The sequence below is a fragment of the Scyliorhinus canicula genome, chromosome 2, assembly GCF_902713615.1.
Source record: "Scyliorhinus canicula chromosome 2, sScyCan1.1, whole genome shotgun sequence".
Lineage (NCBI taxonomy): Eukaryota > Metazoa > Chordata > Chondrichthyes > Carcharhiniformes > Scyliorhinidae > Scyliorhinus > Scyliorhinus canicula.
The window spans coordinates 53,554,274-53,582,132 of NC_052147.1; the positions used below are offsets into that span (position 1 = coordinate 53,554,274).

Sequence of the window (27,859 nt, forward strand, 5' to 3'; positions counted from 1 at the left end):
CCCATTGAAAAGGGCGGAGAGGAGCTTTAGGTACTTGGGGGTGCAGGTGGCCAGGAGCTGGGTGGCCCTGCATAAGCTTAACCTTACAAGGCTTGTGGAGCAAATGGAGGAGGAGTTTAAGAGGTTGGACATTCGGACGACGGCTTCCACAGAACGTGGGAGCCATTCATGCAACTGTTCCGGGACCTGTTTGTGGCCAACGTACAAGAGGAAGAATAGTCGGGTGGCCAAGAATCAGGGGAAAATGGACGAGAATCGGGGGAGGGTAGCCGGGGGGAGGGGGGTACGGGCTCGTTATGGGGGTTTGCTGGCAAGCCAAGGCCCGAAACCAAACTATAAATAAATGCCTATAAACATGTGCCTCGGCCATATTGGGGAATGTAAAATATGTATGCTGGCTAAAGGGGGCGGCCACAATTGTTGTTATGAAGATGCTTACCTGTAAATATTCATGTTAAATTTTTGTGTTTTCTTTTTTTTTCTCTCTAATAATTTGTAATTTGTCATATATAAAATATGAAAACTCAATAAAAACATTTATAAAAAAAAGAGGTGGGACATGTTGCCGCTGTCTCTGGCGGATAGGGTGCAGTCAGTCAAGATGACGGTGCTTCCGAGATTTCTGTTCCTGTTTCAGTGCCTCCCCATCCTTATCCCGAAGGCCTTTTTCAGGTGGGTTAACAGGAGCATTACGGGGTTTGTATTGGCACATGGGACCCCGAGGGTGAGGAGGGCGTTCTTGGAGCAGGGCAGGGATAGGGGGGGGCTGGCACTGCCCAACCTCTGTGGGTACTATTGGGCTGCCAATGCAGAGATGGTGCGTAAGTGGGTGATGGAGGGGGAGGGGGCAGCATGGAAGAGGATGGAGATGGCGTCCTGTGTGGGCACGAGCCTGGAGGCGCTGGTGACGACGCCACTGCCGTTCCCTCCACGGGCCCGGTGGTGGTGGCTACCCTCAAAATTTGGAGGCAATGGAGGCGGCACAGGGGGGAGGTGGGGGCCTCGATGGGATCCCCGATACGGGGAAACCACCGGTTTGTTCCGGGGAGAATTGATGGCGGGTTCTTGAGTTGGCACAGGGCAGGTATCAGGAGGTTGGGGTTCCTGTTTATAGACGGGAAATTTGCGAGCCTGGGTGAGCTGGAGAGGAAGTTCGGGCTCCCCCCCAGGGAAAGCCTTTCAGTACATGCAGGTGAGGGCATTTGTCAGAGGGCGTTCCCTCTGCTGCCGCCGCGTGGGGTCCAGGACAGGGTGCTCTCGGGGGTGTGGGTTCGGGAGGGGAAGATCTCGGCGGCGTACCAAGTGATGCAGGAGATGGATGAGGCCTCGTTGAGGAGCTGAAGGGTAAATGGGAGGAGGAGCTGGGTGAGGAGATTGAGGAGGGGACGTGGGCGGACGCTCTGGGGAGGGTGAACTCCTCCTCTTCTTGTGCGAGGCTTGGCCTCATATAGTTTAAGGTGCGACACAGGGCTCACATGACCGGGACAAGGATGAGCCGGTTCTTTGGGAGTGAGGACAGGTGTATTAGGTGCTCTGGGAGCCCAGCAAATCATGCCCATATGTTCTGGGCATGTCCAGCATTGGGGAATTTTGGAAGGGCGTGGCAGGAACGTTGTCGAGGGTGGTAGGATCCAGGGTCAATCCGGGCTGGGGGCTCACAGTATTTGGGGTTGCGGAGGAGCCGGGAATGCAGGAGGCGAAAGAGGCCGGTGTTCTGGCCTTTGCGTCCCTGGTAGCCCGGCGGAGGATTCTTCTTCAGTGGAAGGACGCGAGGCCCCCAAGCGTGGAGGCCTGGGTCAACGACATGGCAGGGTTTCTCAAGCTAGAGAAGGTGAAATTTGCCCTAAGGGGATCAGTGCAGGGGTTTTTCAGGAGGTGGCAGCCATTCCTGGACTTCCTGGCAGAATGATAGAAACAGGCCAGCAGCAGCAGCAACCCGGGGGGGGAAGTTTTGTTGTTTTGTACTAAAGGGACGGGCATAGTTGTTCTGTGCCAATGTCGGGCATTAATTCATTTCCTCTTCTATTGATTAAAAATTATTTAAAAAACAAAAAGATGTGTAAGTTAGATTAAGGGGTTAAGGAGATAGAGTGGGGGAGTGAGCTTGGGTGAAGTACTCTTTCAGAGTGTTGGTGCAGATTCGATGGGCTGAATGACCTCCTTCTGCACTGTAGGAATTCTAAGAGAGTAGATTTCAATCAGAAATTTCAGTTGTGACTTGTTAATATAAGCTTTTAAAGTCAAAGAAATATTCAGCATCAATTGAATAATATAAAAGTCAAAATCTGAACAGCCAAGAGCAAAATATGATTTTGACTTACAGAAACTGTAACTGAATTTAAAGACCAGCATATAGAGAGAGAGAACCAGTACACTGCAGAGATGGTTTAACTTTGATTTGTCAGGGTGACCGCTCCAACAGCACAGATTATAGGGTTGCTAGTCATTACCCTGCTCTACAACTAAAAACGGGCCATGTGCAATTTGAAACCCAAACCAGAATCCTGAACTGTTGTATTAAATCGAATCTAGTTTAGGTTAAATTACCAGAATAATGAACTGCCCCAAAGTAAATCCAGCTTAAAGCTGAACTGCTGCAAGTACAAAATCAAACTGTGACAATTACTTCTCTAAGAGAGGTTATCTTCCTACACTAGAGTTAGAAAAGTGTGCTGTTAATATAAATTGCACAGCTGCTCATTCCTTGGTCTGTGAGGAGTTAAATCATTTTTACCCAATGCTGTACTTTGTTTTCTCAATTTTTGGGTTAGTTTAACAAGGGGCAATTCAAGAACTAAATACAGTCGAATTTTGAAGCCTACATAAAAACATGATTTTGAAGTATTTCCTATGTCATGTAGAACATGATCAGGTTTTTCAGTTTTCTTCCCTATATTAATTGGTGCTTGCTTTTTATGACTTCTAAAATTTTGGTTGGGGCTTAGGTCAGAGAATCAGAATTGTTCCTACAATAAAATAAACTTTATTTTTAAGTGGTCCACTAGGTAAAATTATAATCAATAACCAGTACATACAAGCAACTGACAACATGCAACCAGAATCTAATAAACCATTAGCACTTTGTTTGGTGCTTTCTACTCGCCATACCCATCGCCATTGGCTTTTCTTTTCCTTCATTTCTGTAACTCGTGGCTTTTTATTCTAATAGGAAATTTTCACCAGCACTATGGGTCATGCCCCCATAATATTCTCCAGCTGTGAGAAGTATAATAAAATTCCCACGCTGGGATTTACCAGCACAGAAAAAAAGAATGCAAAAAGAATCTTGCCTGCACCGCTGCTAATCTGCGGATACTTTACGAGACCCCCCCCCCACAGTTAAGAGAAGATCAGATGCGACAACACAAGCATTTGAGATCTAGCTCTTAGTTGAAAAATAGAAGGGATATGCCATTTGGCCTTTCAACCCTGCTCTGCCATTCAATATGATCATGACTAATCATCCAATTCAGTAACCTGTTCTCACTTTCCCACCCATATCCTTTGATCCCTTTAGCCCCAAGAGCTTTATCTAACCTTCTTGAAAGCATACAATGTTTTAGCCTCAACTGCTTTCTGTGGTAGCAAATTCCACAGGCTTACCACTCTCTGGGTGAAGAAATTTCTCCTCATCTCGGTCCTAAAAAGTTTATCCCTTATCCTTAGACTACAGCCCCTGGTTCTGGACAAGATCGGGAACAATCCTTCTTGCACCTACTCTAGTCCTGTTAGAATTTTATGCTCCTGTACTCTAATCCTCTCGCTATGAAAGCCACCATATCATTTGCCTTTTTTACTGCCTGCTGTATGAGAGAATCATGCTCTAACACTGCACAACCAACCAGCTCTTTCCTACTGTTTGCATATTATTGAAATAAAGAAAAACACCCTGGAATTGTTGGCCCAGCTTAAAAAAGGAGCAACAGATGAAAAATTGCCAATTTAAAAACCTAATCTCAAGTATGGGAAAAATGGACTGATGAAAGATAGCTAAGCAATCATGTGTTGAATGCATCAAGCCAACTTGGATTTAGAAAAGGGGCAAGTTGAATCCAACATAATTAAGTGGAGTTCTCAGAGGACATTGTAGTTTTGATAGACGATAGATAAGGCAGTAAATGTTCCCTATCTGGATTCAGGAGTGTATCTGACCCAGTCTTGTGGAAGAAGTTGATTCTCTGGGTGAATGTCTGCGGGAGGGTTTTAAAAATATTAGCCTGGACTGATGTATGGCTTTTAAAGTAAAATGTAGTGATTACAAAGATTTAAATTGTTCATAGTGCCTGGGACTTCTTTTAGTTTGCAAGGTTCTTTTTTCACTATTCAAGATAAAAATGGCAAACCTTGTTTATGTTATGGCAGTAATTTGGTAATAATTTGCAAGAGGTCAAATTAAATCTCTGGCTAAAGGATGATGAAGTTCATTCAGACTTACCATTTCACAGTGAGCCTCAGTTTCTTTTCTTAATGGAGGTTCAAACTGAATTTTGTCAACTGCAAAATAATTGCTACAATTAGCCCCAGTAAAAACTGTAATGAAGACCAAATACATGAAAAGCTGTATGTTAAACATTTATGCTCAATATTAGTATGTCTATGGGGAAAAAATTTTTCCGTTAACTGCCATGCCTCACAATCAGCAGTGTAAATTTGCAAGTATGGATCACAGAGAATGAAGCTTCCGACTGCGGCAAATTTTTAACTCCCCAAATGTACCACATTGACTCAAAGCACCACAAACCCTCGCCCCACCTCCATTTTTTTTCCACTTCCATATTTCTTGTCTGAAAATATAATTCTAATAAGTGCACCATTGCAGGTAGACTGGTGCTTTGCATTCAAGCATACTGGAAAATAGGTGAATTACCCAAACAAACTTCATTTTTAAAAAAATACAAATTTAGAGTTCGCAATTCATTTTCTCCTATTAAGGGGCAATTTAGCATGGCCACTCCACCTACATCTTTGGGTTGTGGGGGCAAAACCCATGCATACACGGGGAGAATGTGCAAACTCCACACGGACAGTGACCCAGAACTGGATCGAACCTGGGACCTCAGGGCCGTTACGCAGCAATGCTAACCACTGCGCCACCGTGCTGCCCTCGAAACAGACTTCATACAGAAACTACCAGTAACTAAATCAATCACTGACTTCACACACAACTTACTTATGTAGTTCCTGTTATATCTGAAATGCAGTGAAGTTCTTTGACGTGCAGTCGCTGTCGTCATAAAAAGTATAAAGACCATTTTTGCAGACAAAAACAGCAATGACATACATTATCAGATAATGTGTGTTGTTGAGGGATAAACATTGGTCAGCAGTACTTTTGAATAATGCCATGGCATCTTTTACCTGCACATCAAGTATGCCTCTGTTATAATTCCATCTGAAAGGTAGTGCATTTCTTGCAATGCAATGCAGCACTTAGTCCACACTGTACTAAAGTGTCAGCCTGAATTGTGTGCTTCTCTAGGGTACAGCTTAAAGTCACAATCTTGAGTCAGTGGCAAGAGTGCAGTCACTCAAAGCTCATTGAACCACCTCATATCCCATTAACATGGGACACTAGATTTGGTTCTTTACTGCGCAGCTCAAATAATTGACCAATAAGATCTACACAATCAATTACTTTAAAGCAGTGTGCTGTGCAGCCAAGTGTTGAAATTATTTTGCAAAGTACTAACTCACAAGCAGCAATGCCAAGAAGCCTTTTTTGTGACACTGATTATGGAATGCTGACTAGATCTCAGAACTCCTTGCTCTTTGAATAGTTTCAAGGGAGCTTAAATCCAAAATCAAGTCCGAAATCTAAGAACTTAAGAAGCAATTGGGCAACAAACCACCGAAAAGGTCAGCGACACCCCTCAGATTCCCCACGAGTAAATCGTCCCATTTGTACCCTTGCCTAGAAGAAATAGAAGGACAGCAAAAAACGCAGTTACGTAAGGTGACTCCAGCAGAGAAAATAGCTCAAAGGAGGTGGCACCCTCCTCGGCGTGGCTCAATCCTCTGAAGAAAAAATACGGGTTAAAATTATGTCAGAAGAAATTACTGACGGAGGTGGCAAGAAAACAATTAGAGCTAAATATGCCTGGTATTTTCACCATGTCCCAGCGGATACGGAAAAAAATTGATAAACATTGTCCGGACGAGCCCGGTGAACCCATCATCCATGGTCCTGCTTCCCGAGGAGCATGACTGTGTCAAGATCTTGAACAAAATGGAAGAATCAAGCTTGATGGCAGAGGAACCATTGCACAACCCAGACCTGATCATGCTTACAACAGCTCCTCCTTTGTTGACAATGACATCTGAAAAGCAGGACAGGCGGTTACAAGACTACACAAGCTTGTGGCAAAGGGTTGTCTGTCCTCAGAGACGTCAACAGGCTGAGTTACGGGCCCTGGCGGAGGCATGCCAGACAGCAAAAGGGCAGATGGCTAACAGCTATACAGGCTTAAGGTACAGCTTTGGAGTTGCTCACGACTTTGGCCAGTTGTGACGTAGAAGAGGATTTCTCACAGCCACTGGTACACCTATCCGAAATGGGAAAGAGGTATGAGACTTACTAGCGGCCATACAACTACCCTGTGAAATGTCATTTTGAAATGTAATGCCCACATGAAGGAAAATACCACAGAAATACAAGGTAACGCCCTAGCCGACAAGGCAGCCAAAGTGACCACCTCACAATGTGCTTCTCCAGAGGAACCAACACAAACATGCAGACTGGGAGCAATCAGTCTAACTCGAGACATACAAACAATGCAAGGCAGCTACACTTGAAAGGAAGTGGGCATGGAATGAAGCCAGGTGATGAAGGCATCGGAGACAAGCCAGTCATGCCGCAACCCCTGATGCCCTATTTAGCCCAACAGATCCATTCTTGGGGCACTTGGCCCCACAACAAATGACGGCGTGGTTCCAGAAAAGCTGGTGGGGTCAGGGCTTCAAGATACACGCCCAGTTGGTAGCAGACCGCTACGTGATCTGCCAGATGAATAATCCTGGACCAATCACAGTATGCCCCAACTGAGGTTCCCTGCCCCTGCCGTCATTCCAGCATTTGCAGGTCAACTTCCTTCCCCCATGTCAAGGATACACAGACGTTGTCGTGGTGGTCGAGAAGTTCTCAAGGTGGGTGGAAGCCGTTCCAAATAGAAGGGCCACAGCCAATCACACGGCCACGGTCCTGTGCAAGGACTCCATTCCCCAATGGGGACTCCTGACCAGCATTGACCAGGGAACTCACTTTACAGGTGCTGTCTGCCAAAAAGTCTGTAGATTACAAAATATTACTGGGACTAACATTGTCCTCGTCACCCACAATTGTCAGGGCAAGTGGAACGAATGAACAGAACTCTGAAACAACAACTTGCCAAACGTCATCAGGAAGGAATTCCAGGGGGCGGCACGTGGTACAGTGGTTAGCATTGCTGCCTACGGTGCTGAGGGCCCTAATCCACTGGGTCACTGTCCGGGTGGAGTTTGCACAATCTCCCCATGTCTGCATGGGTTTCACCCCCACAACCCAAAGATGTGCAGATAGGTGGATTGGCCAGGCTAAATTGCCCCTTAATTGAAAAAAAAACTCAAAATTTAAAAAAAAACAACTTAAAAAAAAAAGGAATTCCATGGCCCCAGGCACTACCAATAGTCCTGTGCAGTATTAGGGCAACTCCTAATAGAACTACGGGTCTGAGTCGACCCAAGTCCCTGCCAGGAAACATTGATTTACGAAAATCCGATTGTCACTTGATGAGTGATGCCTTATTAGAAGATTGTCAGAATCTAACAAATGCTATTAGTTCTGATTTTCAACAGTTATCGGCAGCCTGTGGAGATCCAACAGAAGGAGGATACGACAGCGTCCCTGAAATTTGGGTTTACGTGAAGAAAGTACATAAAGAACCTGGATGCGAAGTGGGAAGGATCCTATCAAGTGCTAATAACCATCCAAGCAGCTGTTAAAGTCCAGGGGAAGAAAACGTGAATCTCATGTTAAACGAGCACACCATGATTGAAACTCCTATCTCTTCAAAGTACAATTCTTATTTGCCATCAAGTATGTTGCTGTATCCATTGCTTGCTTTTTCAGTTTTTTCACTCCTTGTTTTCCCTTGACCAGCCATACCAGCTATGCCAAGCCCAAATGCGTTCCCAAAGAACTAAATGTTAAGACCTTCCGTTACATGTCCTACAGGTGTGCCAAAGACTCCCCAGCTGTTGGGTATGTACTTACATTCCCACATACTCTAAGAGAGGTATTCCCTTTAATGCGTCTGAAACTGCTGAATGGCATATCTTAGAGTATCTTCCGCTCACTATCCTCCCATGAGGGGGCGACCTCATGTTTAAGGAATAGCTAGCTGCCTGATCAACACAGCAAATAACATTGAAAAATGGCACTCAGCGGGTTATCGTTTGACCGCTTTATCGGGGTGGTACCAGCCCACTTACAATCGAAGCCATGAGCCCCCATTATAAAGAACTTCCCACCACCTCGAGTCAGAGAGGATCCATAAGCCTAACTAGCAAATGATTAGGAGCCCAAGAGGCAGGACACAGCAATTGCATTCACTATTCTGACGTGAGCAAGGTAGTGAAATGTATTATATTATTTGGGTGAACTGTTACTAAGGGACAGTCAAAAGATGCCTCCCTAAAAATATATTATTATTATTGACAGGGCTTCACAATCTCACCAGTGGAAGCAACTTCTCAGAGCACTGGCATCCCGAGGCGGTGGCCAGCTTCGCCTCTTATAATGTTACTTAATTTATTTGTGGCTACAGGGCCTATCCCTGGCTACCACACTCTTGGACAGGATCTTGTTATTTGGGGTATATTGTCCCCTTTATTCACCATTCTACCGCTCTCAAGGAGACTCGGACGAGACGTGCTATCATGGAGATGGAAAGATTCTTCTCCATCCTGATCCTTTTTTATGGCACCGCTAACCTGACAAGGGAGTCCATTAACGTGGTAATTGTCCTGGAAAAGGTGGGTAATTATACCTCGGAAGCCCTAGTTCAAATAAATGCAGAAATGGTAGCCATTGGTACCGTGGCTCTGCAGAACCGAATGGTTCTGAACTATGTTCTTGCTGAAAAGGGTGGAACTTGTACCCCTGGGTGCTGCCCCTATGTTCTTGACAGCTCCGAGGAAATGACTAATTTGGCGGAGCACATCCAAAAGGAGATAAAGAAACTCAAAACAAAGACCACCCAACACCTTGTGGAGTTGGGCAACTAGATAGTTGGGCTCTATGGGAACCTCGTTCGTTCAGAGCTTGATCTTTTCTTCATTATCATTCTTGTGAACTGTGTTTTTATGCTTATTAAGTGTTGCTAAGATTATGCTCTCAAGACTACCTATCATCCCCTTTTGCCTAATAAGGGTGCTTCCCAGATTTAAAGGATTGTAACAGTTTATCGGCTTACCCATTCCGGTGTTGAAGGCTGTTACTAAACACAGGCATCTGTGAATGTGTTCCTTTGCGATATTTCCCACTTGCTTGCCTTTATTGATTCATTCTCTTGAGAGTTTTTAAGAAGAATCAAAAGGGGGATTGTAGGGAAATATTAAAATACAAGTTTTGAAAATATAAAGTCAAATAAAGAATTAATTGGGCTGTAGTTGAAATACAAACTTGTATTGTTCTGCGTTTGGCAGTGATAAAAGTGAAATGCTACACCAGCCTTTCAGGATCCAGACTGCAAATGTGCACATCAGTGTGAGTGATGATATGGAGCATCATTCTGAAGTCACATTCAAAACGTGTAAGCCAATTAGGGGGGGGGCTCCTAGAGTACAGTAAAAAGTGAAGCTCATTGACATTACCAATCAGAAAAACAATTCAGCCACATCCAGATCTAATTTCTATGCATTTATTTATATTTCAGCCGGGCCAAATTAGTATTTCTCCATAAATTGAGTTGTCTTTTTGTTCGACTATTTTGTTCAACAAAGCAGACAATGTCAAGAGATTCCAGTTACTCCGTTAAATTCTCTTTGAAAACATCTCCCCAGAGAAATTGTCTTTTGACACGACAAAAATAGTTCACAGCCTATATACCATATTAATAATTATGCAAGCAATGTGCATATCAAACCAAGACTTACAGTTGATCTCGGACTGCGTCCTTTCTGCTCTTGTGTTCTTGTTATTGGAGCGAATGGTATGAGGAACAGCAGAGGGGGGCTACAAAATAGGAATGAGAAAATGATAATAGAAAAAATGTCAACTCTTTGGCCCTTGCCTCCCTGGTAGCCCAGAGATGGATCTTATTGGAATGCAGGGACTCGGGGCCACCGAAACCGGGGGTGTGGATGAGTGACCTGGCCGAGTTCCTCAGGCTGGAGAAGATAAAGTTTGCCTTGAGAGGGTCTGTGGAGGGGTTTGCCCAGAGGTGACAGCCGTTCATCCCGGGGTGTGGGTAAAAAAAAGGAGGTTGGGGAGTGAGGCGGGATGGTGAGGGGTTAGGTACTTAGTTGGTATGATTATTTGCAGCCCTATTGGCTTGTTTTGTTTTTGTGTTTGTTGTGTAAATATATAAATGCCTTATTAAATATTTTCCAAAAGTAAAAGAGAAAAATGTCAACTCTTCTGTACATATAATTTCTCAGATTGCTAGAACAAACAATGTCAACAATGTGCCATGAGCCTGTTACGCTGATTATGCAAAAGCATTCTTCATGAGAGGTCATTGATCTGTTTATCTTCATTAATACACCATTCACATTTGGATAAAAGCAACAATTGAGTGCTGCTTACTGGTTTGTAATTAATGGTCTGAGATCTTCATTTAGTTGGCAGTAACGTAACCCATTTTATCTAGTAAATGGTGACTGAGCAGTCAAACTGTAATTTCAAATTTGGACATATGGTAAAACCTCATTTTGGCTTTAGTTAACTGCATTGGGTCCGCCATTTGCATTTGGCTTGACACTGCACTCTGTCTGCTGTATTTTACACTGCTGTCCATCCTTGGATTTCATTTCTGATGTGGTGCCCTTGGTCTATTTCCCATCGTTCTCCCTTTTCAGTTAATCTAATAATAAACCTGAGTTTTTCCAACATTTTTTGTTTTAATTTCAGATTTCCAGCATCTGTAGCATTTTGGTTTTAATCTGATAATTGTATTTGGTCTTTAATTTGAAGTGCATGGTTGAAGATCAATGCAAAGTGTACACGGGTAGAGTTTTGAAAAACAAATGATCATAACCATGGTATTTCTTACCTCGAGATCATCATCATCTATCTCACTGAAATGGTGATTTTCAGGATTATTGACTTTGTCCAACAATTCTACTGCCAATGATCGGGACAAGACCGGCTGTGCTAAAAATGAATGCTGAAAAAGCAAAAACAAAAACATAATTATAAACGCTCAAAATTGGATATTGAATAAAGCTTGGTGTACATGTAACCAATGCAATCAAATGCCATTGTTGATTTAGACTTAACCCAGATTCGCATTCACACGCGCACTCGCATTGTCTGGACCGCCCTGGTTAAACCAACTGGCCTACAGTTGCTGAGTTTATTCTTGCACTCTTTGTAAAATTTGCACTTCTTCAGTCCTCTGTCATTACCCTTGTAGCTAAGGAGGATTCACTTTCCTAATCATTCCAAAGTCAGAATCCTTCAGTGAGACCAAGCCTTACTGTCTGTAAAATAAAGCAGCTTAATAATTTGGAACTCAAATGTATAAGGTAATAGTTGTAATCAAATCACACTATAATTCCACAACTAAGCTAAAGGATAACGATAATGAAAAAATCCCTTTTAGGGAAATCATTTACTCCTTTCAGGTCAGTTTTCTGATCCTGGTTGGCTCTGGGCTCATGGCGAGTGTGTTTCCTCTCACTTGACCAAGCTTCCACCCGAGATGGATTCAATGCCCCCAGATCCCCAGCATAGAATCATAGAATTTCTACAGCGCAGAAGGAGGCCATTTGCCCCATCAAGTCTGCACCAACCCTCTGAAAGATCACCCCACCTCAGGCCCACTCCTTCACTCCATCCTTGTACCCCATCCAACCCATACATCCTTGGACACCAAGGGGCAATTTAGTACGGCCAATCCACCTAATCTGCACATTTAGAACATAGAACATAGAACAGTACAGCACAGAACAGGCCCTTCGGCCCTCGATGTTGTGCCGAGCCATGATCACCCTACTCAAACCCACGTATCCACCCTATACCCGTAACCCAATAACCCCCCCTTTAACCTTACTTTTTTAGGACACTACGGGCAATTTAGCATGGCCAATCCACCTAACCCGCACATCTTTGGACATTTGTTTGGAGCGTGGGAGGAAACCAGAGCATCCTGAGAACATCAGCGCAGACATGGGGAGAAAGTGCAAACTCCACACAGTCAGTCAAGGCTGAAATTAAACCTGGGTCGCTGGCACTGAAGCAGCAGTGCTAACCACTGTGCTGCCATGCCGTCCGCAACATCCAATCTGTTCACTATTAATGTACTATGACAGGGATTTTCAAACTGCGGGTCGCAGGCCAGGGTGTTTGCAGGGTTGCGCCGTTCCCACGGTGGTCTCGATCATGGGAGAAGTGCCCAATGGCCATTATCAACTTTTACATTGAGAATGGCAGCTGCTGCCACCTTTTAAATGAAAATTAATTAGGCTGTGTGGAGTCTTTCAGCCAGAAGCGGCAGCAGAGAGCAGGTCACACTCCATGCACGTCCATTTGATGTCAAGTCCCATTCCATGCATGTGCTTTTGCCACTAAATCACATAGCAGAGTTGCTTCCATTTTCCAGCTGCTGGAAAGAGGACTGTGAAGATGGACAGTTTTAAAGTAAGAGACAGCCAGAGACTCAAATAGGCAGTGTGCCTATTGGACAGGAGAATCTGCTGGAGAGAGCTGCTCAGGAGAATCCAGGGCAGGTCAGAGAAGTGCTAGTGTTAGCCCTGTATAGAGCTCCAGTGCCTCTGGTTAACAGCCTTCAAAGACAAAACTTAACTCGGAAACAAAGCAGTATAAAGACGAATTATTGAAGTACGGTTTTGTCAATGCAAATAAGGATGCAAAGCCCATATGTGTTATATGCAGCAAAGTACTGGCAAATCATAGAATTTACAGTGCAGAAGGAGGCCATGGTAGAGAAGTTTCAGATTTTGAAAGAGAATAGGTAGGTGAAAAATTCCTTTTGAGGTCGAGACCCCAGATGCAGTTATTAACTTACAGCTGGCTCCCAAATTACAAGACTATGGTGCTGTCGCTGACCTGTGATACCACATTAAAACAAAAAGCCCATTAAGATGTCAGCATTCTGGAGTAGCATCTCCCAGGAGTATCCAGTGCTGAGTAAAACAAGTATTTTGTTACTATTTCCCTTCAAGACAACATGTGCAAGATGGGATCCTCCGTTTTCATAAAGATGAAGACGACACAAAGGAACTGGCTAAGTCTGCACATTGCCCTCTCCTCCTTTGAACCCAATTCATGCGAGATCATGAGGACCAAGTAAGTTCCCCTTTCGCATTTAAGGTAGCAACAAGCTCGGCCAGTTAGCAAAAGTGGGTCCCAGGAAAAACAGTTTGAAAAACACCATACTATGACTACGGTGTACATTATTCACAGGATGCATTGCAGCAATTCCCAAGGCTTTATCAACAACACCTCCTAAACCTGTGACTATAACCACTTAGAAGAACAGAGGTAGCAGGTGCATGGGATTATCACCTCCAAATTCTCTTCCAATTGACATACCATTCCAACATGAATACATTATCTTTCTTTGTTCATCATTGGGCCAAAATACTAGAAACGTTCTACCTGACAGCACTGTGCACAAACTTTCATTAACAGTAGTGGCTCATCACCACTATTACAAATGTGTCACCTTTACATTGAATTTAAAAGTCTTTTTCAAAATGTAAATGTGAACAAATAATATGGCACCTTTGTGATTATTCAAACCTCGTCAGACCCTTATCTCTACAGCTGGCTACAAAGAGTCATTAAAATATTTTTTTAATTCCTCAGGGACATCCACTGTCTTCTCGAAAAAGGTGTGAAAGCCCCATGTCTTCTGAAACACCAAGAGGCAGAAAGGGGCTTCAAAAGGACCACAGCATAATTAACTTATTCACCAAGGGAAACAAGGACTCCTTGAAAATTAAAACAGCAGCCATTTGAACTGCATAAAAGAGGTATTAAGAAACTATCTTGATTGACAATGTGAAGGACAATAGCAGATCGGCACTCTCAACTGAAACAGCCAGGAACGACCAAGAAGAACTTCAACATCGGAGATGCTTTGTCCCGATCACCAAGAATGTTCTGTTGAGGAGTCCATCTTCAAATGTGAAACAACAGAATTAATGAGGAACAAGAAACCTTCTTTCTCTCCCAAAACCTTCTTGACCTGCTGAGTCCACCTGAAAAAGACAAATACCAACTGATCGGCTGTAGAAGCCATCGCAGCTGCTAAACCGATCCGCAAGTTTCAACCCATTTATTTTCGTAAGAAAAAAATCAAGCTATGGGCTTGCAGCAATATCTCTCTATTAGGTCCCATCTCTCACTTCCCTTATTTCATTTCCCCCAACATTACTTCTATGACTAACAATGAAATTTACTTACAGTCAGTAGCTTCTCTGCTGTTGGTCTCTTCTTTGGATTTTTTGTTAATGCTACTTTAAGAAACGTGTGGAATGTTGTGCTCCTAAAATAAATGAACTTGGTGTCATACTAGTTCGTGAAAAGAAATTAACCATTTTCAATAATTCTGACAATATCAGTAACAATTGTCTGTGATGGTCTTCAATTATAACTGTGCTAATTGTTATTTTCATTAGTTAAATATGATAGGCAGGAATAAATAAAACTGCTCAATGTACACAGTAATTGCAAATCTATTTCGAGAGTGTAAATTTGCCAAACATAGTAATACTCTCATTGTCACCCTTTTAGGATATTAGGATTCCAAAATTTATACTTCTGAAAATTTCATAAATACCTCTTGTGAAAAGGACCTGCATTTATATGGTGCCTCTCACAGCCTTAGGACATCCCACAGTATTTCATTCCCTCTGCATACATTCTCACCTTAAAAACAAAATCTGCTCTTCCATTCTTCCTACCAAAGTTATGAAGTTCACATTTCCCCACAAATACTCCACCTTCTTCCCCAATCACTAAACCGGTCTATGTGCACACCCTGTGCTTACTTTCCCATCTAGCTTTATATTATCAGCAAACTTTGATATTTCACATTGTTGAGGCCCCTGTGTAAATCCTTACAGCATCCCACATGCCACACGCTGCCATCCTAAAGATTATCCCTGAATCCTACTCTCAGCTCTGTCCATTAACCGGTTTTCAACCCATTGCCAGCCAATATTATTACCCCAAATCCCAAAGAATCATACAATCCCTACAGTCTGAATACCGCTATTTGGCCCATCGAATCTGCACCGATCCTTGAAAAGAGTTATCTAGGCCCATGCCCCCACCCTACCCCCCATCACCCAGTAGCCCCACCTTACCTTTTGGACACCAAGGGGCAATTTAGCATGGCTAATCCACCTAACCTGCACATCTTTGGACTGGAAGGAAACCGAAGCACCCGGAGGAAACCAATGCAGAAAGGGGAGAAAGTGCAATCTCCACACAGACAGTCACCCAAGGCCACTCAGGTCCTTGGCGCTGTGAGGCAGCAGTGCTAACCACTGTGCCACTATGCCACCCATGGGCCCTAATTTTGCGCAACCTCATGTAGCACCTTGTTAATTTTGTTTTTTTATTATTTCATGTGGTGTGAACATAACTGGCTCGGCCTGCATTTTTTCCATCTTCAACATCCCTCAAGAATGCCTTTTGAAATCAAGGCAAAGTGGGAGGAAGAGTTGGGAGAGGGTATGATGGGGGGGTTCTGGTGTGACATGCTCCGAAGGGTGAACGCCTCCACCTCATGTGCGAGGTAGGGGCTGATACAGCTGTAGGTGGTGTATAGAGCGCACCTTACAAGGGCGAGGATGAGCAGGCTCTTTGAGGGGCTCGCAGATGCGTGAGAACGTTGCGGGGGAACCACATTCATATGTTTTGATCCGGTTCAAAGCTGGAGAATTACTGGAAGGAGGTTTTTACAGTAATCTCTAAAGTACTGCACGTGAAACTGGACCCGGGCCCAAGGGAGGCCATATTCAGGCTGTTGGACCAGCCAGGGTTGGAAACCGGCACGGAGGCAGATGTTGTAGCCTTCACCTTGTTCATCGCCCGAAGGCGGATCCTGTTAGGGTGGTGATCAACCTCTCCACCTTGTGCCCTGGCGTGGCGGGGGGACCTGCTGATATTCTTGACACTTGAAAGGGTCAAATTTAAACTGAGGGGAAAGGACGGAGGGGTTCTACAATTCATGGGCATTATTCATTATGCACTTTCTTGAATTGGATCACATTGAACATCGGGGGGTGGGGGTGGGTCAAGGGACTCTGTGTTAATGGTGACTATGGGTGATTCCTTTTTTGTCATTTCTTTATGTTAACATGCGGGCTAATGTCTGGGGTTGGTGGGAGGATGGGATCGTTGTTATTGATATGGGGATTGACATTACATCTGTCACTGATTATTGTTGGTTGTAAATTTGGGAGAAAATGTGAAAAAGGAGGATAATAAAAAATATTTAAAAAAAAAGAATGCCTTTTGAAAATGCAAATATTCTACATCCACTAGTTACACCATCAATAAATACAGATTTGTCAAAACATGATTTCCCTTCCATCAAACCATATTGAGACAAGTGGAATAGTCGCAGAGATGCTAAGACAGTGTATGCACATCCAATTCGGATTCTCATCGTTGGTTACCATTTTCACATGGTTAGACAAGTCTCTTTGGTCACTGACTTCTACAGCAGTATTGATATCAGGTTTCGTTTTGAATCAGCTCTATTTGCTCCCACATTAATAATCAGTGAAATGTCACGGAAGACATTTTGGAGTGGTTGCTGTCATAATATCCACTCGTGTATATAATGAGATGCAGACAGGTGGTGACTGACACACAGGATAACCAATGAACACACACGACACAGAACAACCAATCACCAGACAGGACACCACCACTATAAAGCCCACAAGGCATCTCTCACAGGACACAGCTACTGAGATAGTTAGTGTGCACAAGCCAATGAGCATCATCTCCATGTGGTGGGGAGCTAGTCTGGTCAAGCCAGTAGGTGGTTATCAGTTAGGTTAATAGAGTGTCAACCCACAGCAGATTATGCACAGCAATCACCAAGTTCAATAGAACAGTGTTGGACCATCTCCTGTGTCGGAAGCCTGTTTCTAGTTTCACTGCATCCAGTTGCAGTCAACGTTCAACTAAATCACTTAATACATCATGGTACCAGGGAGCTATTAATTCTAACTAACCTACCTCGAGTGAATCTGGAACGACCAGCAAGCAGCCATCCAGCGGCATGGAAAAGATCCAGCCTCCTCCGCAGCTCCAGATCTCTGGCAACCACGGCGGCAACTGGAAAGTCTGCAAACAGAAATTCCTCCTGTATATCGAGGCCTCCGACCTCGAGGCAGCATCAGATGCCAGAAAGATTGCGCTGTTCCTGTTGACTGCGGGGGATCCCGCCATCCACATCTATAACTCGCTCACATTTGCCAATGGCGAAGACAAGACGAAGTTCAAGACGGTTCTGCTGAAATTCGACAACCACTGCGACACTTAGGTGAATGAGAGCTTTGAACGGTACATCTTCCAACAGAGGCTTCAGGGTAAGGATGAACCTTTTCAGTCCCTGACCCATCTCCGCATCCTTGCGCAGTCATGTATTATGACTCGACTGCTGATTCCATGATCCGGGATCAGATCGTTTTCAGGGACCAGTCAGACTCCCTGCGGGAGCAGCTCCTCAAAGTTAAACAGTTGACTCTCTCTGTCGCCATCGAAACGTGCGCTGTACATGAGCATGCCAGAAATCGTTACTCCCGCATCAGGGCGGCAGAAACTGCAAAACTGGCCTCCCAAGAGGCAGAAAGGGTGCAGGCCATCGCAAAAATGCAAGGACTGAGCATCGAGGAGAGTGTCCGGTTCGCGCGCTTTTCACGGGTCCCTACGCATGCGTGCCACAACCAGGTGGACGATGAGACCGAAGTCCCTAATGCGCATGTGCGAACGTCGGCCGACTGCACTGCGCATGCACGATGGCGCAAGGAACGCACTGACGTCAGCGTCATGACGTGTCCAAATTGTGGCACCGCCCATTCAAAGCATCAATGTCCAGCCAAAGGAAGGCGATGTCTACAGTGTGGAAAGCCTGGGCATTACGCGGCCTTCTGCAGGTCCGATCCACCGAGCAACAGTCAGCGATCCCAGCTGCAGCACAGAAGTGTCCGTTGCATAGAACAAGGCATGCAGGATTCCGATCCCGACAGCCCAACGGACCCCGATGCTGACTGCCTCAAGTCTCCATATCGGGTGGGCATCATCACCACACGCAAGCTGGTCTCCACTGCGTCTGAAAAAACCGCCTTTCAATCCTCACTGTGGATCCTGACAACGAGTGGTGTGCTGTCATCCTGGTCAACCAGTCTCGCATCCGATTTAAATTGGACACTGGCACATTTGCAAACTTCATATCACAGTCGGACCTCGACAGCATCCGAGACCAACCTAGCATTCTTCCACCAGCCTGCACTACAATGGCAATGCCATAGCTGCCAGTGGATTGTGTCGGTGTATCTCACAAGGCAATCAAGGCAGCGTTAAGATTAGAGATTGTCCGGCCTGACAAGGCATCCCTGCTCGGTGCTCGTGCATTCAAACTCCTAAATCTGGTCCAGCGCATCCATGCCATGTCCTCGACACGGGCGACTGCCTAACCCAATGCGAATCTCTAGGCTGAGATAGACAACATTCTCACGCAATACCACAATGTGTTTGATGGGATGGGCACGCTCTCATATCGCTACAAGATATTGCTCAAGCCGAATGCCACCCCAGTCGTCCATACATCAAGCCGGGTGTCGGCTCCTCTCAAGGATCGTCTGAAAACGCAGTTACGAGAGCTCCAAGGCCAGGGCATCATCTCAAAGGTCACGGAACCAACAGACTGGGTGAGCTCCATGGTCTGCGTCAAGAAACCCTCGGGTGAACTCCGCATTTACCTTGATCCCAAAGACCTGAATCACAACATAATGCAAGAGCACTACCCGATCCCGAAGCGTGAAGAGTTAACCTGTGAGATGGAATCATGCCAAATTCTTTACCAAGCTGGACGCCTCCCATGGGTTCTGGCAGATACAGCTGGACGAGTCCAGTCGGAAGCTGTGCACGTTTAACACTCCGTTCAGCAGATATTGCTACAACCGCATGCCTTTTGGTATAATTTGGTAACCAGGGGCTGTTTAGCACACTGGGCTAAATCGCTGGCTTTGAAAGCAGACCACGGCAGGCCAGCAGCACGGTTCGATTCCCGTAACAGCCTCCCCGAACAGGCGCCGGAATGTGGCGACTCAGGGCTTTTCACAGTAGCTTCATTGAAGCCTACCCGTGACAATAAGCGATTTTGATGAAGGGGCTGTTTAGCGATTTTCATTTCATTTCATCTCAGCTTCCAAAGTATTTCATCGCATAATGGAGCAAATGATGGAGGGCATTGAGGGGGTGCGAGTCTATGTGGACGATGTGATCATCTGGTCCACGACGCCGGAGTAACACATCGCTCGCCTCAAACAGGTTTTCCAGAGGATTCATGAAAATGGCCTCCAGCTCAACAGGGCCAAATGCTCATTTGGTCGGTCTGCTATCAAGTTTCTGGGTGACCACATTTCACAGCAGGGTGTGCAACCCGACGCTGACAAGGAGCTGGCAATCAATGCCATGGAGACCCCAGAGGACAAAAAGGCAGTCCTCCGTTTCCATGGGATGGTAAATTTTTTCGGAAAATTCATTCCCAATATGGCATCCCACACCACGGCTCTCTGGCATCTCGTTAAAAAGTCGACAGTGTTCCAGTGGCTTCCCGCACATCAAGCGGAGTGGCTTGAGCTGAAGGCGAAGCTCACCACAGCCCCAGTACTGGCATTCTTTGACCCAACGAAGGATACCAAGATATCCACAGACGCAAGCCAGGACAGCATTGGGGCGGTGCTCCTCCAGCGAGATGACTCCTCGTCCTGGGCTCCAGTGGCATATGCCTCCAGGACCATGACTCCGATCAAAAAACAGTATTCCCAGATCGAAAAGGAGTGCTTGGGTCTCCTGACAGGAATAGTCAAGTTTCATGACTACGTATACAGCCTGCCAAAGTTCACGGTGGAAACAGACCACAGGCCTTTGGTCCACATAATATAGAAGGATTAAAATGAATGACACCTTGGCTGCAGCGAATTCTTCTTCGTCTCTGCCGATATGACTTCGAACTCGTCTACACACCAGGTAAGGTGGGGCTGGTTTAGCACACTGGGCTAAATCGCTGGCTTTTAAAGCAGACCAAGCAGGCCAACAGCACGGTTCGATTCACGTACCAGCCTCCCGGGACAGGCGCCGGAATGTGGCGACTAGGGGCTTTTCACAGTAATTTCATTGAAGCCTACTCGTGACAATAAGCAATTTTCATTTCATTTCATTGCTCTGCGCGGCACGGTAACACAATGATTAGCGCTTTTGCTTCACAGCACCAGGGACCCGGGTTCGAATCCCAGCTTGGGTCACCGTGCAGAGTCTGCACGTTCTCCCCATGTCTGCGTGGGATTCCTCCAGGTGTTTTGGTTTCCTCCCACAAGTCCCAAAAGACGTGGTTAGGTAAATTGGACATTCTGAATTCTCCCTCAGTATACCTGAACAGGCGCCGTAGTGCGGCGACTAGGGCATTTTCATAGTAACTTCATTGCAGTGTTAATGCTAATCTACTTATGACACTAACACTAATAAAGGTTACTAATTATTACGGGCCAAAGCAGCCACTTCTTCTACATTGTATTTATTGTGTGAATTAAATTTAGATTAGTTGCAACTCACTCCTTAGCACTGATTTGCTGGCACAAAAGGGACATGTACTCACCATTTCACTTTGTCTTTCAGCTTAGGGGGTTGAAATCCACTCTTGCTCATCAAAAACAAAGCCCTATGAGTAGAAACATGAGTCACAATAATATAATGCATTTAAAAAATCAAGGTGCAAAGTTGATAACCGAATGCTGCAATGTTTGACCACAGAATATACAAAAAAAAAACAGGCCATTCAGCCCATCTGGCATATCCAACATTTGTACATGAACTCCACCCCCCCACCCCCCCCATATATTCCTCAATTTCCTCATCTATCATGAATACATCAAGCCTTCCTTAAGTACACAAATGCGATTTTCTTCAACACTGTTTGTGGCAGAGTTTCACATTCTCATCACTCTATTACATCTGTCTGTTGATCTATTTATGTTGTCTTTTCTGAAGTTATCCATTAAGTGGAAACCGTTTCTTTACATGAACTCAACTGAATTTGAACCACATCTCTCAGGTCTTAGTCTATTTCTCAAGCAAAACAGTCCCAACCTGTTCAATTTGTCAGATAGTTGCATCCTCTCAATTTTGACAACATCCTTTGCTCTTCTACATCAATTAGTTTCATTACTTTTGAAGGAATAAGTGGCCCCCAAATGACCACTTCAATTTGCTATATTGAATTTTATTTGCCATTTATTGTCAGCAAGCATTTTGGTGTCATCATCTCTATTATTAGCTACATCTCTCACTTGGGTATCATCGACAAAGTTTGACCATACACCTCCAATTTTTGCATCTAAATCATTTACTTATACGTTGAACAACTGTGGTCCTAACAGGGATTCCTGCAGGATATCACTTCCAAGTTGCAACTGAGAAGTTTCCCACAACTCCTACCCAGTGCTTTTGATTTTGTAGCCATCTTTCAATCCATTCTGCTACTTGGCCCCTGACTCCAGCTGCCAAATTAATTCCAGAACTACAAATAAAACTAATTTGGGACATTTCTCTCGTCTCTCAGCAAAGAATTATATATGCACCCATCCCATTGGTGCTGTAACAAGGGTAATTCATCCACCAACAAGACTATTCACTGTTGAAATTTGACTATAAAAGTCAATCTTTTCACTCACGGGCTGGATTGGCTAAAAAACAGCCTGTGAGTCTACTTTTCAACTTTAGGCCATGTTTTTCAATGCTCCATCCAAGTCCAAAATTACAGGGCTCCAAGAGAGATAAAAGGAATAAGCAAACTTGCATTTATAGCGGAATGTGGGTCATTCCAAAACACTTTACGGCTAATGAAATATGGTTATACGGTAGGGAAATTTGTTGCGAATTTTCACTGAAGGTCTACACAAACTGTTGAGATGATAAGTGACCAGATGATGTTTTATCAACGTTGTTTGAAGGATAATTATTGGCCCAACAAGTCCATGCAAGCATTCACACCATGAGAATTACTTTTTAAATGTGTTCATGGGATGGGGACGTCACAGGCTGTGCCAGTATTTATTGCCCATCCCTGATTGCTGCCCTTGGAGAGGGGGGGCCAGTTAAGAGTCAACCACATTTCTGTGGGTCCAGAGTCACATGCAGGCCAGACCAGGAAAGGACAACAGATTTCCTTCCGTAAAGGACATTTAGTGGACCAGATGGGTTTTTACAACAACCAATCATCAATGGTCATCAAGCAATAGGGTAAACGGCAGAACTGATTAAACAACTTATATTTATATGGCATCTTTAACATAATAAAATGTCCCATTGCATTTAAAAGGATTGTCATACAAAGTATGATACTAGACACAAAAGACATCAGGTCAGATGATCCAAAGCTCGGTTGGAGGTACATTTTAAAGTGAGTTTTAAAGGAGGAAAGTGAAGCAGAGAGAGAGAGAGAGACAGGAGGTTATCCCAGAGCTTGGGGTCTAGGCAAATGAACTAAAATTGGAGACATACAAAAAGTACAGAATTAAACAAGCCCAGATGTCTAAGGGCTGTGAGACTGGAGATTACAGAGATAGGGAGGTCATGGCCATAGAGGGATTTGAAAAGAGTGAGAATTTTAAAATCAAAATGTTGCTTGACTGGGGACCAATGTAGTTCAGCAAACCCAAGGGGATAATGAAACAGGACTTGCCCTAAGACAGAGGCAGCAGAGTTTTGGATGACCTCAAGTTTACAGTCAAATTTGAGACACCAGACATGAGTGCACTGGAATAATTGAGTTTAGAAGTAATGAAGGTATGTATGAGGATTTCAGCAGATGAACAAATGACAAATGGGATGATGGTGCAAGGCAAAGGGGATGGCAATGGATTAGGCAAACAAACAAAGATGAATCCAGAGGAGCTGTAGGTGGCAAAAGTAGAATCATGACCAGAATCTGTCTGAACAAATGGGAGCAGTGATTATGACTGGAAATTAAAACGCCTAATTCAAGACGTGCTGTTCCTGAAACTTCCACTGAACTTCACTGGAACAGTGACGGATGCAGGAGACAGAAGTGTCAGAATGGGGAGTGGGGCAGAGATTTAAATTAAAAAAGCAACTGGAAGCGTATTGAACCCAAGATGCTCAAAGCAAATACAACCTATGTTTGGTATTTCTAATATAGATGAGACTGCATCGTAATTGATGAGTCCAGCATGCTAAATTATAAGCAATAAACATTAATTGTGATTTTAACTGTGAGGAATGTTTGGGCCCTTAAGGATAAAAAAGGTGAAAGGGCAAAAGTTACATTTCCTGCACTTGCAATGAAAGGTGCAGTGGGAAGGGAGACCATCTGTTGGGGAATAGAAGAATGGATTTGGATGTCAGAAGGAATGACCCTTTCAGACAGTTGAAAGGCGAGGGAAGGGGAAGATATTCTGGTGGTGATCTCATCCTGGAAGTGCCAGAAATGGCAGAGGATGATCTATTCAATATGGAGGCTGATGAGGCAGAAGGTGGGAACAAAGAAACCATATCATGGTTCTGAGAAAGGGCAAATGCAACAAGTGATATTTCCATGCTTTTCTGCTGAAAAACCCCAATATTTTTCTTCTAGACTTTTACGTGCATTATGGCAACTGGATAGTTCCTGTCAGAATAGTTTTGTTAGGTTTGTTTCAGGACCACAATGCAAGATGTGAAAATTTTAAAAAACAAACTTCACCAGCTCAAGGGTCTTGTCATTTCCTTAGAGCTATCAGCAATCTGAAAATTAAAATACCTCATGGGGTGCAAATCAAACATTGGAGGCTGCAGTTCCGCCAATTCAATTGCAGTAATTCCAACTGCCCAGATGTCACAGAGTTGGTTGTATCCACCATTCTTTTCTACTGCAGCAACTTCTGGAGCCATCCTATAAAAGCAAATATGGCTCTTAGACTCAAAAAACAGATTTCAACGACATAAATAATTTACTAGTTGAGAGTCGGTTACAAGGTTATTTTAAATATATTTATAGAAATGTACATGCTATCAATAAATTAGCTCTGAGGGCAGCACGGTGGCGCAATGGTTAGCACTGCGGACTCACGGCGCCATGGTCCCAGGCTCAATCCCGGTTCTGGGTCACTGTCCGTGTGCAGTTTGCACATTCTCCCCGTGTTTGCGTGGATTTCGCCCCCACAACCCAAAGATGTACAGGGTAGGTAGATTGGCCATGCTAAATTGCCCCTTAATTGGAAAAAATGAATTGGGTGCTCTAAATTTATAAAAATAAATAAACAAATAAATCTCTGCGAATAGCACAACTATTGCAAATTAGTCGGTTGTGAAATTTAGTTTATGGATCCTCAAAAATGCAACATAAAATAACTGATGTTCAACTAAGTCACGAACATTAACCTGATTTATTCAGAGTACATTATCGTTGGATAGCTCATCAGTTGATAAATGTAAATTGAACCTTGCTAATGATTTTAACCGTCCAATATGTATTGTGCAGGATCTTTTCCAACAAAACATGTTTGAGGAATTCCACAAATACAATATTTATAGTCTCATTTGTGCGCTTTTGTACATTGACTGTAGGTTAAGGAGAAATTCTACACATGATCAATTTAATCTGCTAATTTGTTAGGCTGGATCAATTTTAAATATTGGACAAAGGTTTAAACTTTGGTCGAAACTGTAAATTAAGTTTAATATTCATGATTCATAAATTTTCCCTTGGAATGACTTTGTTGTGCACAAATATCCATGACTGCGGTACAAGTGATGTAGTATTTTAAATACGCCAATTTAGTTCCATATACTTCGTGAACAAACATTTCTGAAAAGGTAAACTTCCAAGAGAACACAGCGATGCAGTAATTGATTTATTAGAAGTCAGAAGTATGCAACGGATTTGTAAAAAGAAGATTGTGCCTGACTAATCAAACTCAATTTTTGATGAACAGAAATGTTGTCAATATGAATTTTAAAAGAAAGTTTGACAAGTTACCACAAAAAAGGTGATTTTTTTAAAATGGAAGTCCTATGGAGTAAGAGGATCAATGTCTAATTGGATAAAACCTGGCTTACAGACAGACAACACAAAATTTTTTTTTCTTTGGATTGCAGGTTGTTAGTCAGTGGTGTTCCCAAAGGGTCAATGCTCTTTTTGCTATAAATAAATGCCTTGGATATTGAAATATGGAACAAAATTTCAAAATTTGCTGTAATACCAAAAACAGAGGGTGAGATGAATTGTCTCCAACAGGACAGAGATAGGTGAGCAGAATGGGCAGACAAATGGCAGTTGGGATTTAATACGCAGAAGTGTGGGGTGATGCACTTTGTAGAATTGTGTTATTAAGTGTATCGGGAGCTATTCTCTTTGCCAGAGTGCACAGGAACAGGAGTATGTGACGGTGCAAGTGCATCAATCTTTTAAGGTGGCAGAACATAGTGAGAGTGGTTAACAAAGACTATGGGATCTTGGGTTTCATAAATTGTGACAGAGGGATACAAAAGTAGGGAAGTTATGCATAAACCTTTGATTTGATTTTGATTTGATTTATTGTCACATGTACCGAAGTACAGTGAAAAGTATTTGTCTGCGGCCGAGGGAACGTACACAGTAAGTACATAGTAGACAAAAAGAATAATCAATAGAGAACACTGACAAATGGTACATCGACAAACAGTGATTGGTTACAGTGTGTAACAAGGGGCCAAACAAAGCATGAACCTTTGGTTAGTCCCCAGCTATATTAATGCAACCAGCTCTGGTCACCATATTTTCGGAAGGATATGTTGTTGCTAGAGAGGGCGAGGGGAAACTTACCCGATTGGTTTCAGGGATTAGTTAAGTTAGGTTAGGTTGGAGTGGTTCTCTTTGGAGTGGAGATTTGATCAACATGTGCAAGATTCTGACCAGTTTATTAACTGATGGCACAAGTATGAAGGGATACATGGTTTTGAGGAGAGAGATGAGGGGGGTTGGGTTTACGCAGAGAGTGGAAATGACCTGGATCTCATTGTCTATGAGGGTAGTGGAACCAAACAATCAATGATTTCAAAAGGAAATTGGATGGGCACTTGAAGGAAACAAACTTGCAACTTTGGGGATCAAGCGGGGAAGCAGGACTGGGTGGACTACTCCATGGAACCAGAGTTGGGTTGATGGGTTGAAAGCCCCCCGCAACCCCCGCCCCCCCCCCCCCCCCCCTTCTGTGCCATAAATTATCCTATAACTTAAATATCACAATACAGTTCAAGGTAATGTCTTTCTATTAAGGTGGATTATGTGTAGAAGATTATGTTTAGCACAGTTGGCTGAAGGACTGGTTCATGGTAAGGCCACTCCCGTACTGGCTGAGATTATTCATGAAGACCCCACCTTCTCAACCTTGCCCCTCGCCGGAGTTGTGGTGATCCTCAGGTTAAATCACCACCAGTCAGCCCCCCAACCCCTCTCAAAGAGGACAGCAGCCTATGTCATCTGGGATTATTGCAACTTTACTTTTAATACAGTTCAAATTATTTGCAACTGGAGTTCAAACACACTAAGGGATTAATATCATTCAACCACCTAACTTTTGGATTTGTTGTACATCCTCACCATCTTTATTTCTACAACATACAGTGACAGACTGGGTCCATTGACTTTAGATATGCACATAAACATTAGGTACAAATTATTTTATTACCAGTATGGGGTTCCAATGAAGGACTTCCTTTTGGCGATAGTAGCAGTTATTTTTGCTGCAACACCAAAGTCAGCTGAAATGTAAAATCAAAGCACATCAACTTCAACTTGCTGCTTTCCAATAAATATTGATCAGGGCCATTGATTTACAGTGACTGACCAAGTCAAATTAATGGCCTGGATTTTCAGGTCAGTGGTAAAGAGATGAGTGCCCACCATTGACCTCTGAAACACATCCCCACAGAGATTAAACAGCTCTAAAAATATATTTTCTTTATTCTGATGTCATTTGAATTTGGTGGCAATCAAGTATCTACAGTGTCCAAAACAGGAAAAACAGTTTGATAAGGTAATCAGATTGAATTCTCACAAACAGCAAAAAAGTAAAAGGCAGAGTCATGGCACAGAAAGGGAATTAAAGACTGGAAAGTGGGCACAGGGTTGAAGAAGCAGCTGAAATGCCAGAACAAGCATTAAAATTATTTTTAAATTTGCAATTTTTAAGTGTTAAATCAAGGGAATGGGACACCACACTTTTTTCATGGCAAGAGTGGTTGTTTAGCAGTACTGACGATTTAGCGCTGTAAAACACAGTGACATATACCTCATTCAATAAGGCTCAACATTTTTTCTACAGCAAGATAGTGTATACATAGTTATTGTTCATGCTGAACCAGCAATTGCATTGTTTTCTTCTGTAACATGTGCAACAGCACACCCTG

The 27,859-nt window shown here is 43.7% G+C and overlaps 1 protein-coding gene across 3 annotated transcripts in view; it reads right to left on the reverse strand.

The window, feature by feature from the left end:
* Window positions 1–27,859, reverse strand: part of map4k5 (mitogen-activated protein kinase kinase kinase kinase 5) — a 238,025-nt gene that overhangs the window by 80,494 nt on the left and 129,672 nt on the right. For all 3 annotated transcript variants that reach the window (XM_038778355.1, XM_038778345.1, XM_038778366.1), the window contains exons 8-14: window positions 27,139–27,211; window positions 24,231–24,362; window positions 21,069–21,131; window positions 14,630–14,711; window positions 11,250–11,363; window positions 10,132–10,210; window positions 4,436–4,494 (exon numbers count right to left, since the gene is read on the reverse strand). In XM_038778355.1, coding sequence (XP_038634283.1) covers window positions 4,436–4,494; window positions 10,132–10,210; window positions 11,250–11,363; window positions 14,630–14,711; window positions 21,069–21,131; window positions 24,231–24,362; window positions 27,139–27,211 — 602 coding nt within the window. The remainder of the gene's footprint in view (window positions 1–4,435; window positions 4,495–10,131; window positions 10,211–11,249; window positions 11,364–14,629; window positions 14,712–21,068; window positions 21,132–24,230; window positions 24,363–27,138; window positions 27,212–27,859) is intronic.